General features: G+C 34.6%; 1 protein-coding gene across 1 annotated transcript; it reads right to left on the reverse strand.

Annotated features, from left to right (window-relative positions):
• Positions 1-1,961: 1,961 nt before the first annotated feature.
• Positions 1,962-14,884, reverse strand: LOC123558451 (putative leucine-rich repeat-containing protein DDB_G0290503). The gene is made up of 6 exons (XM_053543708.1): positions 11,756-14,884; positions 5,949-6,147; positions 5,577-5,657; positions 5,251-5,340; positions 4,823-4,927; positions 1,962-4,249 (listed from the first exon to the last, which is right to left on the reverse strand). The coding sequence occupies exons 1-6, from the start codon at positions 14,854-14,856 to the stop codon at positions 4,046-4,048; spliced, it is 3,780 nt and encodes a 1,259-aa protein (XP_053399683.1). The 5' UTR covers positions 14,857-14,884; the 3' UTR covers positions 1,962-4,045.
• Between the last annotated feature and the right edge of the window lie 5,243 nt (positions 14,885-20,127).

A 20,127-nucleotide genomic window follows, 5' to 3' on the forward strand; every position in this document is an offset into this window, starting at 1 on the left:
ATATTTGCACAAAAGGAAAAACAGAAGGAGGAAGAGTTAGAAAGGAAACGTAAGCGTAAAGAAGAAATGGAAAAGAAAAGGAAGGAAAAGGAAATAATGAAAGCACAAAAACGATTAGAAAGGGATAAAAAAAAAGCGGAAACAGAAATCTAAGGCAAAACGTCAACGAAAAGACATAGACAGCTCTTCATCGGATGAAGAAGTAAACAGGAAAGTGAAAATAGAGTACATGGAGTCGGACGATAGTTTCGATGAAACAGAACTGTGTCCAGGCTGTCATACTGATGATGTTAGCGGAGATGACGATGAATGGATTAAGTGTCAAAAGTGCCCACGCATGTGGCATGTCAGCTGCACAGGCGATGCAGTTTTACTGGAAATACCAGTGCAGCAGTTGAAAAACTACCCGTTTTATTGCGAGTATTGTCTTTAGAAAAATTCAATGTTAGAAGGACTGAATAAATTGTTTATTTTGATTCCGACTGTTTAAACGTAATCAAATAAAACATTTAGCGGCTGATGTTGCCGGGTATTTAGTAAAATAGAAATGAATTTAATTTGATTCAGACTGTTAAAAGTAAATGTCGTACTACTATGTATTGTTATGCAGCTATAGAAATAGAATTGCACTCCCTTAAATAAAATACTGGTAAAGTTCGTTCACTTTTTTAAAACCGTTTCACCCTGTCGATAACTGCCGAAACATGTCGATATATGCCGATTAACCTAATACTTTTCCCAAGGTCATCTTGTAGAATATAGTGGTATGTAACCTATCACTAGGCCTACTTATTTCCTCTTAGGTTTATTAATTTGGTTGGGCCAAAGGCAGTGTGAAAGTAACCAATCAAATGAGAGAATTTTGTGAAATGATTCTTAAAGGGTCGATAACTGCCTCCGTTACTCTTCTATATGAAAATAACAAATATAGCACTAAGTAAGTTTGTAAGAAGATCGCTTGAAAGCACAGATCGCAACCAGGCTAAATAGTAGCAGAGGCGGGTTTGTTGAATTTATTCGTAAGAGAAGTTCAACTTATCTCACCCATGCTAGTACTGGCTTAAGCAGAACTCATTACAATTGAACATTGAGTGGGTTCTGTTATCCCAAAGAACAAAGTAAATCAGTTACAATGCATCCAAGTAAAGACCGTCAGTTTAAGACCAGTGGTGTAATACAAGGCATAAAACGTCAACAAGCTCATTTTGATATGTGTCAAAGTAAGGTCTACACCGCCCCCACGTATCAAGTCATATTTTACTGTTTTATTCAAGCATATTTATATTTTAGTTAAAACTATGTTTATATGTTTCAATTCATATAAAAGAAGAGATATTTGTTTATATTCCAGCAGATGTAAAATACAATTGGGTAAGACTCCTTTGCCAGGTTTTATAGGAAATGAAAATACGAGAAGCGTTCAAATTTGAATGCAATTCTGTGCAATTTGATTAGTAGTAAACAAACAATCTCAAAATAATTATCTCATTCTTTCAAAATATTCACCATCATTTGATATACATAATTTCAGTCTTCTAATCTAATTTTTAAAGGCGTTTTCATAATCTTTTCTAGGTATACTGTGCAGACACTGGTCCAGAAAAATAACTGGACCGAAATTCTTACGTGTTTTAATACTTTCTTTCGGTAAGGTATTTTTGAGGCTTGTAAACAGGAAAAAGTCGCAAGGGACAAGGTTGGGCGAATACGGAGGGTAGGGAAGCTCAACAACCTTTTCCTGTTTCAGAACGTCTCGTACAATGGCCGCCTTGTGTGAAGACACATTGTTATGCAGTAGCCTGACATCCCGCAAAATACAGTTAATTATTTTGTGAAAATTGTGGTACAAGCGAGATATAACCCTAGTTGCATTCATATTTGAACGCTCCTCGTGCTTCTGTTTAGAGATATTCCCTTGACAGTAACAATGCTGACATTAAATTAGAAATGAAAGAACCATCTGCAATTAAGCATATATTTGTAATTTATATTTGCAATTTTCATATAGACGAAAATCAGTTAAGCATGCATAAACTCACATACTAACAGGGATGAACGTAAAGTACTGTAAAAATCTACTGCTTTCAAAAGAAACTCTTACAGATTTAATATCTTCTATTTCAGGTAACTTGATCAAATGACAAATCAATGATTATACTGTAAAACTTAGTTGTGTCCCTTTACTTAATTGAGATCTGTTAATTAAAACTGTTACAACTTCTTTTGGCATACATTTGATGACACATTGTATGTAATAAATAATCATAAATTAACAAAAATATTTGCATACAGATTAAAGGAATAATTTTTTTCCTTGTGTGAATGAGTCTTTTTTAATTTTCTTCAATATATTTAAAAAATAAGGCGATTTCAAAATCATTAGCACACAACTGTTACAGTAATTCGCAACATCTTCATAGGAAAAAACCAATCAATACTTTAAGTAATCTAATATTTGAGAAACTAATATAATCACATCTTTATTAAAAGCTTGCTAAAATAAAAATGTTTGAACAGAACAGTGTATATTACCAAGAAATATAAAACAAAAAGCTAATATGCCTTGTCTGTGTATTGAAGATAGCACAGATAAACAATAGATGTTTCTTTATACACACTGTTGATATGTACAACTTTGCTTTACAAATTCTAAATCGAAATTTTCATTAGGTCTATAGATACACTATCGGTATTACTGACCAAATGCTACGGTGTTTTATATTCTAATAAAAATATGTGTATTATTTTTTATTCCATGAAACCGCTATTATGTGTTAATGACATTTCTGACTAACATGTGGAATTCCTAAACAATACTTTGTAACTATAGTAACATCCAAGAAACAAAATCAGGAAATTCCTATTGTGAGAGAATATCCATATTTAGACCAAACTTATCATATTTCAAATTACCTCCCTTTACATGAAGTTGGACGTGTAACAACTATTAAAAATGAACCGTGATTATAACGAAGCAGAAATAGAAGTTTCAGGGCAATTAAATCGTTATGATACGGTATATTGTGCCTAAAACATTTGTCACTCAGAATATTAGATGATATAACAATAAAGTATGCAATGTATTGGATATACAAAAATATAAAAGGGTATACATGATAATAATACTTAATAATAATAATGACTTTTCCAACAGTCTGCCATAGACGTCATCAAAGTAAAAATATTTTGAATAGTTTTTAGATAATTTGAACCTGTAAAGCACCAGTCCTTACATATAAGTATTAAAATCCTTTGGCTGAAGGGCAGAAGTTTGATACTGTTGAAAAAAAACTGTCGAGAAAGCTCTTTGAGATTAAAAAAACGTGACAATTAACTGACACGATTAACTGTGACTAAGATAATCAATCTCCTCTAGCTTCTACTGGAAGCTTCTCGAATGTGATTGACGAAATAACTACATTCAGTTGGAAAACTATTTAGACTCCGAACGAAATAATAAATAATATCACTCTGAAGTCTAAATTATCATTTTGCGCCGTAACTTCATTATTTGTCTATAATGGGAAAGCGATCAGAAAAACGAAAAAGTGTAACACACAACAGTGATACTGTTATGATCAAGGGAACCTTTACAGGACATACAAAAAGCAACTACAACATAAAGCGACCGCAAAAAGAACGCCGTCGAAAAATCAAATAAAGTGTTCGTGAGAGTTGCAGTCTAATGAAATGATAAACAGGTAGACACTGAATTGTCCCGAGTTGAGGCTGTTTATGTATGCGTTTAAGAATTTTAAAACAAAAGGAATATCGCACTTAGATTCTAGTAAGATGTATAACTTTGAAGATTCTAGTGGTCGTGTACACAAATAACATGCTGGTTATAAACTAAGTGACACATTAAAAGTTTAAGTAGATACAACAATAATACTATTAATAATAATAATCATCATCAAAAACAGGCATAATAAATCATACTATTATTGCATGTAGTTACATCTACATATCAGTCTGATGTTCTTGTCTCTATCGTACTGTGTAACGTGCTGAACTGTTATTTATCAACTGTTGTGACATTATCATTTCACTCTGCACTCTTTTTTGATTTCTTGCCGTACCCTTGAGCTACGCCTTTCGCCAGAATTGGACCACTCTCGTGTAAAAGCAAAGGAGGCCAGACTACATAGTCAATGTTTGTCCCACTGCTGGTATATGGTTTGTACAAGTCGGTGTTAAAGCTTGAACCTTTTCTAAGCAACGGAGCAAACGCAACGGGCGGATCTTGGATCTGTAACATTCAATTCAAATGTATTCCACGAAAAACAATTGATAACATAGAGGTTTTAATAAGTGAAACTCGGCTTGTGATTTATATGAGTTTTTCTATATGTAAATATGTCAACAAATAATTAGCTGTTTGATCTAACATGGTCAAAATACAGCTTTTCCGCATGTTTAGAAATAAAATATTCAAATGATACTTCTTTGATATGTATTGGTTATGGTTTTTAACGAATAAATTGTAGAGTCATGTTATTAAATATCGGAAGATCAGCACAGCCAATAAAATATCTTGTCTGTGATCTTTGATTTGCGCAACAGAAAATGTAACATTAACAGCAGTGAAAAATGTTCATATTTAGTTGTGCCAGAAACAATGGAATTAACAACTGATGCCGCTCGTTTTATTGCTGAATAAAAAATGCATGACTAGTATAACGTACATGCAAAAGTACATAAAAAGTAAATAAAGTACTCGTACGCATCTGTTTATACAATTCCTACATTGCACAAGATACATGTACATGTTTGGTTTACTCAATATTTCTACATTACGTCCATAAACTTTTAAAATACAAACCATCATAAACCAGCAGATTTCAAGACATTCTGATGTATATGAGCTGACTTCTAAAGCTGTTCTTAATGTTTTATCAGTTGACCGTTTAAGACGAGACTCATACATCTGAAAATTGGAACTATTAGACAAGAAACATGGAACAACACAATCGTGAAATAACCACCTTTAATACAGAATATCATTGAAGAGGCTACTGATAGCTGATCTGTCTATTTAGTTAAAGAAAATGTGAGAAATGTGAAAAAAGTCAAACTTTTCATTTGTCGATAGCCTTTCAAATGTAGAAGTAATTGTTATACAAGTATAACTGGTTTCATATTTTTATGATATTGATATAAACTGCCTTAATGTGATAACGTTTTAGATACATTATAAATATTGAATTTTATATTAGTTTCAATCATTCCTCTTAATGTATGTACATATACCGTATATAGGTTTCCAACGGCAACAGGTGCTACTGCCTTTCTGCAATCTTTCAAGAGTTTACGCACATCTGCTGATACATCTCCATTTCCCTGATAAAATACTTTTTATTTTAATTATAGCAAGATAAGCATACATTTGTAAAGACCAGAAATATTTATGTGATTCTATACCTATCCAATTAGAAATGAGCATAAGGAAAAACGAATGTATTATACCAATTATTTTTGTGAATATTACTGTTTAAATACCTTAACCGCGTGATAGATAAGTCATAATTCAAAACGGTTAATTGAGTTATAAAAGCCTAAGATAAAAGATGTCGTACATGTTGGTCTGCAAATTTCAGTTCACGTCCTAATTCTTCCATCTGTTCATGTGCCCTTTTTATGCAGAAAGTCATAGTATCCTGCAGCAAAATATAACAGTCTGATTTACAGGGATTACTTAAAGTTCAGTGGGCTACTGGTGGTATCATTATTCAAAGCATTGAACAATAATGCTAATATGATACTTAATTATAAAAGTGACATATCTTGTTCATAAAAAGTAAAGCGTTTTGAAAAAGGCTTCACATGTTAAATAGAGAACTATTTATAAGTTCATAACGAAGCGTATAAAACAGAAAATGTTCATGCTCATTGCTTCCACTGGTTAATTTCGTTTCATTTAACAATTATGTAACCCGCATTATGCTTACCTGCAAAATCTCTAAGAGGGCTCCTATAACATTTTCTTCTGTATCGAAGTATTTGTCAAGAATGTCAAACGCATCAGTCCACTGATTATCATACAGCTCAGCACATCTCTCAGCGAGTTTTGTAGGGCGATTTTTGTCGCTTAAGTCCGTAATATTTGGGTTGTTATCAGTCAGTCTGTCTCCCATAGCTTTACTGAGCCTTTAGAGACAATATCAATTAATTGAAAATGGCACAGGGGATCTTTTTTTTAATAATATAATTAATGTTAAAATAATTCCTGATGGCCAATTGTTATAAATTTAATGTAGCTCTGCCATGCAATTGTCTGATAATAAACGTCTTAATAATTTTTAAAATTTGTTTTAGGTATAATTGTCAGAATAATTTGTATTTTTAATATATTGATAACGTAACACATTAAGCACAGATAGTGCCTGACTCCCTTTCCATGCTATCATTGCTATAATTATTGTTGAATTGCTGTTATTAATAGAATTTGGGTCATTTGTGGCTGATTTGGGTTCATTATGTGGATGGCTGGGTCCCAGCTTCGCACATTATGCCATATACAAAAATTAAAGGGAACCAGATATTTGATAGAGCAGGTACTCATTGTAATACGTTATGTTTAAATTTGGACCAATCAGAAACAAGTTCTAAAAATAGCACGTCTGCTGGGGTATAAATAGGTAGATGGATGACAGAGAGCTCATTCGGTATCCAGCGGTTGAAGAAGACACATCGTGGATTCAACTAATAATTTATCCCAGTACCTTGATAAGGAAGTTATTGCAACTACACTGTCAGGGCGGATAAATTATTAAAAGGAAACAAAATAGAAGACTAAAGAAGAGTAGCAGAATTTCGATAAGGTTTCGAGCTATAGGGCCAGCGCATAGGAGTTTACCCTTAAGGGTAGTTGAATGCTATAGACGATAGCATATATAGGCTGAGCATCGGGAAGCTGAGACAGAGACCCTGAGTTTGGTAATCTACTGAGATAGTAGGAGAGTTCCAGCTTATATACGGTTCAGCATTATTGGCGAAGTACAGCCAAGGCATCGGGGATAATACCTATATGGTAGTTGAATGCTACATATGATAGCATATAGGCGCTGAGCATCCAGGAGTCAGGGCAATCATATAGAGTTAAGAGGACAGAGGCCGAGCATCTATGCGACAGGACTCGTATGTTGTTGATTCAAAGACAGTGTCTGACGGGAACTTCAATAAAAAGACCAGTCAAGTATAGAGTCTCCAGCCTATAGGAGTTTGAGCTAATCATTTTTAAATGAAGATTGTTAGTTCGAAACATTTTATGATTTGCCTGATCCCTGAAATCATCTAGATTATAATAAGAAATCATTTACGAATCATTGGTACACGAATCATTTAGGCAAGGTAGCCAGAGGAAAATTCTATATATATGAGATATTTGGTCTCACCAGCTATACGTTTTAACAAAGGACATTCTACATCGTTTGTCAGCTAGTCTAAGACATAGTCACCTTAGCGATTGGACCCAAACCATTGTTCAAGATACTAAAGGCGTAGGCACTTCCCTGGGTCATATAACCAGTATCCTGACAATTTGGGGGCTCGTCCGGGATCTATATCCAAGGAGGTACAGAGACTAGTGGTTTTAACGTTCTGTTGGTGTACCAGAAGGCGCTGTGACAGCAGGTAGTCTGAGCTACATACAGTTGAGCTTTAGAGATAGTTCCAACTTAAAGTTTCAAGATGGACTACAATAAATGGGTAGCGATGGGTGAACGAATGGGCTTTTCGGGTTCAGAGCTGAGCGATTATGTGGATAGAAAGGAAAAGGAGTACACTGAACGCGAGGAGCGTATGCTGAGACGGGATGAAGACAGGCGAAGGTTTGAGGCTCAAGAAGCTGAGAAGAAACGATTGTTTGAGCTTGAACAGGCCGAGAAGCTGCGGCATTATGAGGAAGAACAGGCTGAGAAGAAAAGGTTATTTGAGTTGGAACGTTTGGAAAAAGAACGAGCTTTGAAGGAACAGGAGTTGGAGATGCTTAAAATAAAGGCTGATGCCGGAGCTTTGGGAGATGATAAAGGTTCTGAGCACCACAACAGTAAGACATTGCGGCCGAGACTCCCGAAGTTCGAGGAAAGTAAAGATGATATGGATGCATACCTCGAACGATTTGAGCGTTTTGCAAAAACCCAGGGATGGAAAGAAGAGACATGGGCTGTGAGCCTCAGTTCATTGCTGACAGGAAAAGGCCTGGACGTATATACAAGCATGCCTCCAGACCAAGCCAATGACTATACGGCATTGAAGAAAGCCGTACTGAAGCGTTATCAGTTAACAGAAGAAGGTTTTAGATTGAAGTTCAGGGAATGCAAGCCAGAGCGTGGTGAAACTGTTTTCCAGTTTATGGCAAGGCTGGACAGGTATTTCAGTCGATGGACGGAGATGGCAGAAGTTGACGATACGTTTGAAATGCTGAAAGACCTTATGATCAGAGAACAGTTCATCCAAACTTGTTCCAAGGACCTTGCTTTATTCTTAAAGGAAAGAGTTGCAAAGTCGAGAGCTGAGATCACACAGTTGGCAGAACAATATATTGAAGCTCATGGTGGCTCTATCACATCTAACCGGATGAATAGAAGTAATTTGTCATGCAGCAAAGAGCCACAGCCTTCGACCGAGGTTCAGCCAGTGTCTCAGCCTACACAAAGAGAAAAGCCAGCTTTTAAGAAGCCCATATGTTTCATATGTAATAAGGAAGGTCATATAGCACGAGAATGCAGAGACCTATCCAAGAGGAACGTAAGCGGTGCAGCTTTAGCTAGTAGGAGATTATATGAGGAAAGACAGAGAAATAGGCATGGAACACAAGAGTCTACACCTAAAGATTGGAGAAAGGAAGGCCAAGCGCAGAAAGACAGACAGTCGGATGAAAGGAAAGTTGCAGCCTCAGTTGTAGCAATATCATTAGATGACGAACGGTTGAAAGACTGCATAGAAGATGGACGACTTATGCTAGCACATGGAAAATCCATTTCGGTTATAGCAAGCACCTGTACCATTGATTCAACAAACGGTGAAAGGAACTTGATATTGAAGAAAGGATATATTGGTGATAAAGAAGTTCAAGTTTTGAGAGATACAGGGTGTGAATTGGCAGCTGTCAAGAAAGATCACGTATCAGAGAATCAAATGTTGGATAAGACGTATCTTATGGTTGCGATTGATGGACGTTCAAGGACAGTTCCAGCAGCAATGATACAGGTTGATACACCATATTTTAAAGGTGAAATTGAGGCAATGGTTGTGCCAAATATGATATGCGATTTGATAATCGGAAATATAAAAGGAGTTTCAGATGAACCAGACATAAACTGGAGAATCCGAGATGAAAGACAGCCTTCATCCGGTGAAAATATTGCTGCCACTGGGATGACGGAAACCCAGCATGCAATAAATGTAGAAATTACGGAACCCTCTGAGGTTTGCGAAGTCAAAGAGCAAACGTTTAATGTTGAGCAAATGAAAATTGCTCAGAAAGATGATGAGACGTTACAGAAACTTTGGACTTATGCTAAAGATAAGGCGAAACTGAAAACAAAAAGAGGTTTCAGGTTTCATTATGAAGTGAGGAAAAACGTATTATATAGGATCTTCGAGGAGAAGAAGGGCAGAGTTGTTAAACAGATAGTAGTCCCAACACAGTTTAGGAGAAGTGTTATGACATTAGCTCATAAGTCAATAGCCAGGGGCCACTTATCAGCTAAAGAGACACTTGATAAAATACGAATGAGTTTTCATTGGCCAGGCATCACAAATGAAGTTACAAGGTTTTGCCGGTCATGTGATGTATGCCAGAAAGTAAAGACTGACCTGGCATCAAAGAGCAGTTACGGTAGACATGGTTTGCAAGAATATAGGCATCATGATAGAACAGAAAGAAACTGGAGACAACCTGATGACAGACTAGAGTCACACAATTTTGATGAGCAAGGATTCAGCCTGTATCATGAGAGGTCATCTATTAGGTACGTAAAAAGAGGATCACGTTGGCATAACAGAAAGGGTATATATGATAGATATACTAACCTACGAGATGATAGGGGTTATAAAGACCATGGCCCAAATAAATCTAATCATAAGAAGTCATGGAGACAAAATGACATGAGAGATGATCTCGGTAAAGAGTTTATACGTAGATCTGACTGGAGTTATCATGTAAAAGGAGGTTTTGGTGAAAACAATTATTATGTCAACAGAAAAGATGACAAGTACTCTCACAATCAGTGAAACAAATGAATATCATTTATGAAGAATGATGATAGTAAATTAAAAGGTCAGGAGATTAACGTTGTAAGCTATTCTTGAGATCATATACTTTATGTTGAGTCTTTTAGAGATGTTTGATCTTTGATACTGATTCAATCAGTATATTAGTGAATGTATGTTAATAATAGCAGTGATACATGATTTGTAAAAATCGAGAAATAGTAAAAAGAAAAGGAGATTTTGTTTTGTACACAAATTATTCCTTAAGTGTTTGAAAAACTGAAAGTATTTTCTTGAGAAGGGGGCTATTGTCAGAATAATTTGTATTTTTTTATATATTGATAACGTAACACATTAAGCACAGATAGTGCCTGACTCCCTTTCCATGCTATCATTGCTATAATTATTGTTGAATTGCTGTTATTAATAGAATTTGGGTCATTTGTGGCTGATTTGGGTTCATTATGTGGATGGCTGGGTCCCAGCTTCGCACATTATGCCATATACAAAAATTAAAGGGAACCAGATATTTGATAGAGCAGGTACTCATTGTAATACGTTATGTTTAAATTTGGACCAATCAGAAACAAGTTCTAAAAATAGCACGTCTGCTGGGGTATAAATAGGTAGATGGATGACAGAGAGCTCATTCGGTATCCAGCGGTTGAAGAAGACACATCGTGGATTCAACTAATAATTTATCCCAGTACCTTGATAAGGAAGTTATTGCAACTACACTGTCAGGGCGGATAAATTATTAAAAGGAAAAAAAATAGAAGACTAAAGAAGAGTAGCAGAATTTCGATAAGGTTTCGAGCTATAGGGCCAGCGCATAGGAGTTTACCCTTAAGGGTAGTTGAATGCTATAGACGATAGCATATATAGGCTGAGCATCGGGAAGCTGAGACAGAGACCCTGAGTTTGGTAATCTACTGAGATAGTAGGAGAGTTCCAGCTTATATACGGTTCAGCATTATTGGCGAAGTACAGCCAAGGCATCGGGGATAATACCTATATGGTAGTTGAATGTTACATATGATAGCATATAGGCGCTGAGCATCCAGGAGTCAGGGCAATCATATAGAGTTAAGAGGACAGAGGCCGAGCATCTATGCGATAGGACTCGTATGTTGTTGATTCAAAGACAGTGTCTGACGGGAACTTCAATAAAAAGACCAGTCAAGTATAGAGTCTCCAGCCTATAGGAGTTTGAGCTAATCATTTTTAAATGAAGATTGTTAGTTCGAAACATTTAATGATTTGCCTGATCCCTGAAATCATCTAGATTATAATAAGAAATCATTTACGAATCATTGGTACACGAATCATTTAGGCAAGGTAGCCAGAGGAAAATTCTATATATATGAGATATTTGGTCTCACCAGCTATAAGTTTTAACAAAGGACATTCTACATCGTTTGTCAGCTAGTCTAAGACATAGTCACCTTAGCGATTGGACCCAAACCATTGTTCAAGATACTAAAGGCGTAGGCACTTCCCTGGGTCATATAACCAGTATCCTGACAATAATTATATTTACCTTGTTTTAGTTTCGTCTAGTTCAGCCTCTGTATCTTGCAATGTTGTCAAAGTCTTTTGCAACTGGTCTTTCAGCTCTGCTATCTTAACTTCTTTTTCTATTACAGCTTCACTCTGCTGATTTCCTCTGCTTTCAGTCTTTATACTATGTAAAAGTTTCTCTATATCGTTTATCTTAAGATCACGTCGTTCAACCTCTCTCTGAAGATGCTGAATTGTCTTCTTTTGCGGAGTAATAACTCCATCTAATTTATCTTGTGTTTCATTCATTTGTTTAACAGTCTGTCGCAATTGATCTCTCTGTTCGATTAACTGTTTATCTTTTTCCTTCACCTTGTTTTCTAGAGTTTCATTTCTTTCCCTCACATTAGATTTTTCTACGTTTGTATTTTTAAGCATTTCCTTTAAATGTATTTCTGCTTTCCGTTTCTGGCGTTCCATCTCCTGAAGGGAAGTTTCAATTTCTTTTAATTCAGAATCTCTTACATCCAGCTTTTCTAGAGTTTGTTTCAACTGATCTCTCAGTTCAGATATAAGGCCGTCTTTTGCCTGACATTCTGTTCTTAGTGAAATGATAGTTTCACCTAATTTGGTCTCTTTTACATGAAACTGACTTAAAGCTTGTTCCAGACGAAGCGTCTGTTCAGATATCTGCTTATCTTTTCCCATCACCTCCATTATAAGCCGTTCATTTTCAACTCTACTTTCAGTCTTCATTTTTGCATTTTTTTCTTCAAGATCTTTAACTTTCTTATCACGACCCTTGATATCCGTATCAAGACCGTAGTTCTTTTCCTGCAGTGAATTTATAATTCTACTCGATTCAGTCTCCGCTTTTTGCAGTCTCCTCAAAATTCGATCCCGCTGATCACTCTGTTTGTCGTTTTCCTTCAATTTTATTTCTAGAAGATCAGTTTCTGCTCTCATTTTAGTAATTTCTGCCGTTTTTCTGTTTAACATTTCCTGTAAATGTGTTTCTGCCTTCCGCTCACGGCGTTCCAACAGATATTCAATTTTCTTTCTCAGAGTAGCGTCAATTTCTTTCACTTCAGATTCTTTGTCATCTAACAGTTTCAAAGTTTGTTTCAACTGATCTCCAAGTTTAGATATCTGGTCATCTTTTCCCTGAATTTGTTTCTTTAGTGAAGTAATAATTCCGCCTAATTCGGCCTCTGTTTCGTGCAATTTATTTAAGGCATGTTGCAGTTTAGCCGCCTGTTTAGATATCTGCTTATCTTTTTCCGTCATCGCCAGTATAAGACGTTCATTTCCACCACTAATTTCCATCCTCATTCTTTCTAACCTTTTTTCAAGATCTTTTACTGTCAAATCACGATCGTTAATGTCTGTTCCAAGATCCTCATTCTTCTTCTGTAGTGAAGTTATAATTCCACACAACTCAGTCTTTGCTTCTTGCTGTTTCTTCAAGACGCGATCCCGCTGATCAATCAGTTCGTCTTTTTCTTTCACCTTGTTTTCTAGATATTCATTTTGAGCACTCATTTTAGTAATTTCTGCCGTTTTACTGTTTAAAATGTCCTCTAAATGTTTTTCTACCTCCCGCTCACGGCGTTCCAATTCCTTCTCGAGATAATCAAGTTTCGTCCTCAGCGAAGTGTCGATTTCTTTCATTTCAAATTCTCTGTCACCTAACAGTTTCAAAGCTTGTTTCAGTTCAGATATGTGGTCATCCTTTCCTTGTATTTGTCTCTTTAGTAAAGAAATAGTTCCACCTAATTCGGACTCTTTTTCGTGTAACTGATTTAAGATTTGTTGCAGTCTAGCTGCCTGCTTAGACAACTGCTGATCTTTATCCTTCACCTCAATTACAAGGCTATCACTTCCATCTCTGATTTCAGTTCTCATTTTTTGTAACTTTTCCTCAAGATCTTTCACTGTTAGATCACGATTATTAATAATTTTCTCAAGCTCTTTCACTGTCAGATCAAGATTCTTCAAAGTTTGATCCCGTTCAGAGATACTTTTGTAGTTTTCCATTAGCTTTTTTTCTAAAAGTTTATTTTTGTGAATTATTTGCGTCATCTCATTTTCTTTTCTGTTTAATAGTTCTTCCAGATGTTTAATTTTCCACTTATTATCATCTACCTCTTCCTCAATATATTTTTGCTTTTTCTGCAGCACAATGTCATTTTGTCTCATTTCAGTTTCTTTGTCATGCAATTGGTTCAAAGTTCGTGTTAACTGAACACTTAATTCAAGCATCTGATCATCCTTTTCCCGAGATTTTTTCTTCAGTGTTGTGATAAGGCCATTCAAGTCAGACTCTTTGTCATGCATTGATTTTAAAGTAAGGTCCAGCTGAACTTTCATGTCAGATATCTGATCATCATTTTCATTTGCAGCGTTGTTTGCAGATCGTTCATTTATATCAGTTATTTCGGAAATTGTGTTGTCTAACATTTTCTCTAGAGTGTACACTTGCATTTCACTACTATTAACTCGCGCCACAAGATGCACGTTTTCTTGCTTTAGTGAGGTTATAGTTTCACCCTGTTTAATATCGTTTTCATGTAATTGTTCGAAAGCTTCGTGCAGCTGATCACTCAGATCAGATAGTTGTTTATCCTTTTCCTTCACCTGATTTAGGAGATGTTCATTTCCACCATTAATTTCCGTCCTCATCTTTGCTAACGTTTCCTCCAGATCTTTTACTTTCTGATCAAGACGCTCAAGCTCCTGTTCTTTCTTCTTTAATGAGATATTTGTTCCAACAAATTCAGTTTCTTTTTCTTGCAGTCTATTCAAAGTGCAATTCAGTTGATCACCTTGTTTACGTATTATTCCATCATTTTCCTTTACATTCTTTTCTAAATGTTTATTTACTTTACTCATTTCCGTCATTTGTACCGTTTTACAGTTAATTGTTAGAATACATTGATCCAACTCACTTTCAAGATGTTGAATTTTCTTTCGTTGTGAAGTGACTCTTGCATCAAAAGCGGTCTCCGTTTCCTGCATTTGTTCTAAAGTATGTTGAAGCTGGATACTCAATTCAGATAACTGGTCATCTCTTTCTTTTAACTGAGTGTTTAGTTCTAGTTCATTTGCGTTTGGTATCTCAATCTTCTTATTGTCCAGCATATCTTTCAAATGTTTTATTCTAATATCACGATCAAGATTAATAAACAAGAATTAATTTAGAAAACATATTTGTACCCAAAACAATTACCGATTAACGGATAGACTTTTAGTACCAAATGTTTACATTTCTAACTTTCTCGAGAGTGGTGTTAGATGTTGGGTCTCCCTATATTTCAGCCTCTTTGAGATGTCGTTGGAGAGGTTTTTTTTCCAGTTTTGACAATTCCTGTATTTTCTCAAAATATGAACAATTCAGTCTTGCAGCCAAAACATGAAGACTTTAAATTTATACCACCATTGCCTTTTCATCAATAGAAATATTGAAACAATTAATTTTTTTCTAAAAACTCTTCTGCTCTAGCTTCCTCTTCTATTAAATATTCTTTCAGGGTTGATACATATACAATTATGCTTCAACATTATACCGGTTTTGTTTCGCCAGTAACCAATTTTTAATGCCTCTCTCGGCAAGACAAAAGTTATGAAGCAGTCTGTCCGGCATTTTCGCGAAGCCTGCTTTTTTATGTATCGGGTTTAGGGTACAGAAAATAGGGTGATACGTTTTGCTTCTCTATTGTTTTATTCTGTATATCTTACTGCCGACTAGACTAACTTGAATTCTGAGGTAAATTTGTGGTGCATATTTGTGGTGATTTCCTTCACAATAATCTCACGAAAACCAAAGTTCTCTGGTAAGGACTACATCAATGTGTATAGAATCAACGGCAAGCATTGTTCAAAAACATTAGAAAAGATCTTAAAATTAAATAATTTGGAAAATGTACATTTTGAAATTCCTATTTATAGCAAAAAAAACCAACATCGGGTGTAAATTTTGTTTCCGTTTTCATCACAGATAATCAAATAAAAAGCAAAATTATCCATTAAACTTTAAGACTAAATCAGTGTGTATTTAAGCTATGTAAACTAACGAAAATACATAAACACTGAAATTTCAAAAGCTGAATGTTTTGCAAAAAGTATTTGTTCTTCTGATTTATAGAAAGAGAATTGCTAAGATGCTACTTTTTGTCAATATTTGGCAATTTGATTAGAAGCAACTGCAGACATCATAAGTGCTTTAAACGCATTGATTTGTGATCGGAAGAATGTCGCAAGCACTGCTACCACTACAGATACATGTACATAAATATAGATCGACATAGTATTATCTTCTTATTGATGATAATATCATATGGCATATGCATTGGCAGATATGTGTTAATCCACGATGCATTATATATGAACGAGCAGACAATATATCAACATCATATATTTGTATATACACTTAAACGCATTTTGAAAATTTGCTCCAAGTTGATTTTTATGTTTTTCTGTGCTACACGAAGTATGCAGTTTATATTCGGATTAGTTCTATTCGGATAGAGGGATTCCATTGTCGTCGTCGGAAAAGAATATCAAATATTCGTTCAAGTCGTTAAAAGATAAATACAGTCAAACTCGCTTTATACGAACTCATCCGGACCTATGAAATATGTTCGTATCAAACGAAATTCGTATTAATGAATGTATGACCAGATAATTTGTCCGAGCAATTTAGGCAGTATCACCGGTATCACCGGTGAATAGATTCCAATATTATGATACATGAAAGTAGTTAATAGTTTTAAACTGATTAAGTTAATTCATGCAGATAACATTGAAATTACTCAAGAAAAGTCATACTTAAACAGGTAAAACTGTATTAATTTAAATTTTAATGTGCGTTCGAGGTCAAGAGCGCCAAATTATATCCATCGCCAACATTGAAGCTTGTACTATATAACAAGAATTCTAAGAGGTATAAAAGTTTGTATATTTTGGAAGACACAGCCTACCTGTATCGACACTAGAACGTCAATAATGTGTTTAAAATTATTTACACCTCTTTAAATCTTGACCTGTTAATTGATTATATTATTTTATATTGACATGATACACAAAGGACCGAGTGTTTGTTTGTGAATAGGTGTGAACTACTCCATTGTCCAATTACCAAGCGGCACAAGCTTGTCCATATTATTATTTTCAACACATTTTATAACGGCCCCGACTTCTAAAATTAATTCGTATCAAAAGATGGAAAAGTATAATATTTAAGCTTATTGGGACTTCCAAAATGTGTTCGTATCTACCGATTATTCGTAACAAGCGAGTTCGCTATTACCGAAATAATTTTACAAAGAAAATAGAAGGACTCGGCCGGGGAATTCGGACTTTGTTCGTTTAATCCGAAAATTCGTATCAAGCGAGTTCGTATTAAGTGGACTCGACTGTACATATAATAACCAGTTTTGTCAATGATAAACAAACTGTAAAACGACAACGTAGTCGGCGTTGGCGTAATTTTAAACATTCACTTGGAGGTGTCAAACGGAGATGTCATGAATTATAGCACGAGCTGTGCGTGCAAAGGTGACAAGGCCATGCTTCAAGTATCACATAAGAATCAATCACTAGATTGGTATATATTAAGATATATTAATGGTTAATAATACATGAAAATATAATTTGCAAGAATGAAATAATTGCCATATATGGATGAGGCGTCTTTAAAGTTGATGAGTATATATCAATGAAGTACAAGAGTGTCCGCGTTAGATGTTCCATGTATAAGATTGTAGGCTCAAGGGTCTACTTAGGAAAAAGTTAGAATCTCAGATTTTCAGCGACATTTATTCCCATCATAAAGAACTGTATCGCTACTATTATGTGATGATAGTGGATTACCGTCACTGCTAATGGCGCCTTTTCGAAACTGATTGACGAAACTACATCATCAGTACACTTTAATTGTGGAATAAAAGAAAATATAGTTTTCTGAGTTTGAGTTTACGAATTAAAAGAAAACTATTTTCCCTTATGTGTAAGATAGTCACGGACAGTTGATTATGCGCTATAATACATAGCGCATTGATTAATAATTTATGAAAAGTGGTCATTCAGCTTTGCGAGGCGTAACTGTTCACACGTTAAATTTTATATTTAAGTAATGTTTTGACGTTATTGGCAGTGTGAAGTAAGGATAGATGCACTAATGATTAGTAAATCGATATATACAAGTTACATTATGAGAGAAATAAGCTCTCATGTTGTTATTAAGCATATGTTTAATGCCAAACATATATATTTATATGTATAAATGTATTGAATATTATGAATTGTTGTAATAATATGGTTAAAATTGTGTATTTTTCATGTTGCGCCTCGCAAGTGCTTCGTATATGACGATTATCAAATAATAATCTGAAATGTTATTTGTAGTTAGAGTTATTATTTTTGGTAAGGTTCGTAATGTACGTGACGTTATGGTCACGTTAGGGAACTACTGTTATCACCATTTAAGTCGCGAATTAGAGAAAAGAGCTAGTATAATATAAACACACTAAAGATACGGATATTACAAACCTGTATAAACGACAGTAGCGACAAAACATGCGATGTGTATGCTTTTAGGAATAACAAGTACAGTCAAAAATGTACCTTTTGTAGGCTAATATCTTTTTTCGGAGATAATACGAATATATTTAAGAAATAATATATCTCATCCAGTGATTTGTCGTTGAATAAATCATTGTTTGGAGTTCAGATGCGAAGGAATTATATCACGAGGGCGCAGCTGAACGACAAACAATGATTTATTCAAGAGCAAATCACTAAATGAGATATATTATTTCGATTCTAACACGTTACCAAGGATTTTTAAGTACATCCTTGACGACATTCATGAAATATTTGCCCGTTTTCAATCGGTTTCTTTTCCAGCGCGCCGCTATGCCGTTTGACGCCATGACGTAATAATTGTGACGTCAGAACAGTGATTTGTTGTTTAATAATTCACTGTTTTTTGTTTAATAGGAAAATGAATCGGATCGTGTTAGAATTTATATTAGATTCGGGTTATTGATTAAACGCTGCGGGATTTGATTATGATGATTAAAATGTGTATACTCGTTTTCTATTCCAAGTAACCGCAATTATTTAACAATTACAGACCATTTTGATTGACATAATCGGAAATCATAAACATTACTTTGTAACTTTTGTTGAAATAAAAACAAATGCAAGAACTTTCTTTAATGTAAATACAACAATGACAATTATTATTGAAATATTGATATTCAAACTTAAGATATTGTCGATTTACCTCCCTTTACACATTTCACATTTAAACGTCTAATAATAATAAATGGTTTAGCATTACACAATGTTCTCTGATCATAACAAAACAATGATAGAAAACCTTTCCTGGTTATTTCCTTTATTTCATTTACTCCTCTAACATGAAGAGATGAACAAGACACAGAGTATGTATAAACATATTACAGACAAGTTATAGTTTATTTTAAACATATTTTATTGCCAATATATACATATATAAACAGATATCTACGTCAATTGTACATATAATAGGCAAAAGGGTCGACCCACAAGTTCTCGCAACATTAGTAACGGGTCTTCCCTAATGCAAATATTTACATATTTAATTTACAACAATGACAACTAATCAGGTACATGTGTGGTAAATAGTAAATTTACAATATTATAGCTACAAAAAAAAAAGGAAAGAAAAAAAAAGAGTTGAGATAAGTATAAGGTACAAGTACATGTGTACTTATAAAAGCAATCACATTTGTGACTAATGGCAATGTATAGATAGATGTAAGAGTAAAAATGATGCAATTAATTTGCATTAACATGTACTACATTTGGGGGAAAAAATTTAAAAAAGAGAAACGAGTACATGTGACTTATATAGACAAACATATTTGTGACTAGTCAGTGTGCAAAAAGATGTAAGAGTACAAAAAATGAGATGCAATTCAATTGCATTAACATGTACTACATTTGGGGGAAAAGAACATAAAAAAAAGAAACAACTGGGGTCTTGTCAATAATAAACTTATATAATTATATATGAATAAATTGAATAATATTGCCTGCTAAATATGGTGAGTCTCAAAAGCGTTTGTTGATTTTATGTAATGTTGGACTGAGCAGAATATTTTGCTGTTGTCTTCATATGACAATTCGGAATTACCAACTAAAAGAAGTTGGGTATTTAAAGGATGAAATTGCCTTAGATCGTGATAAAGTTTAATCCTTTGATTTGTATATTTCGTACAAGTGAAAAGAAAATGTTTAACGTCTTCAATATCTTCTCCGCAAGAACAGATTGAGTCCTGACACAGATGGTTGCAAAATAAATGAAAATTCAAATTACTGCACGCGTTTCTAAGCCTTGCATGAATTATAGAAAATTTTCTTTCT

Source organism: Mercenaria mercenaria, chromosome 5 (assembly GCF_021730395.1).
Source record: "Mercenaria mercenaria strain notata chromosome 5, MADL_Memer_1, whole genome shotgun sequence".
Lineage (NCBI taxonomy): Eukaryota > Metazoa > Mollusca > Bivalvia > Venerida > Veneridae > Mercenaria > Mercenaria mercenaria.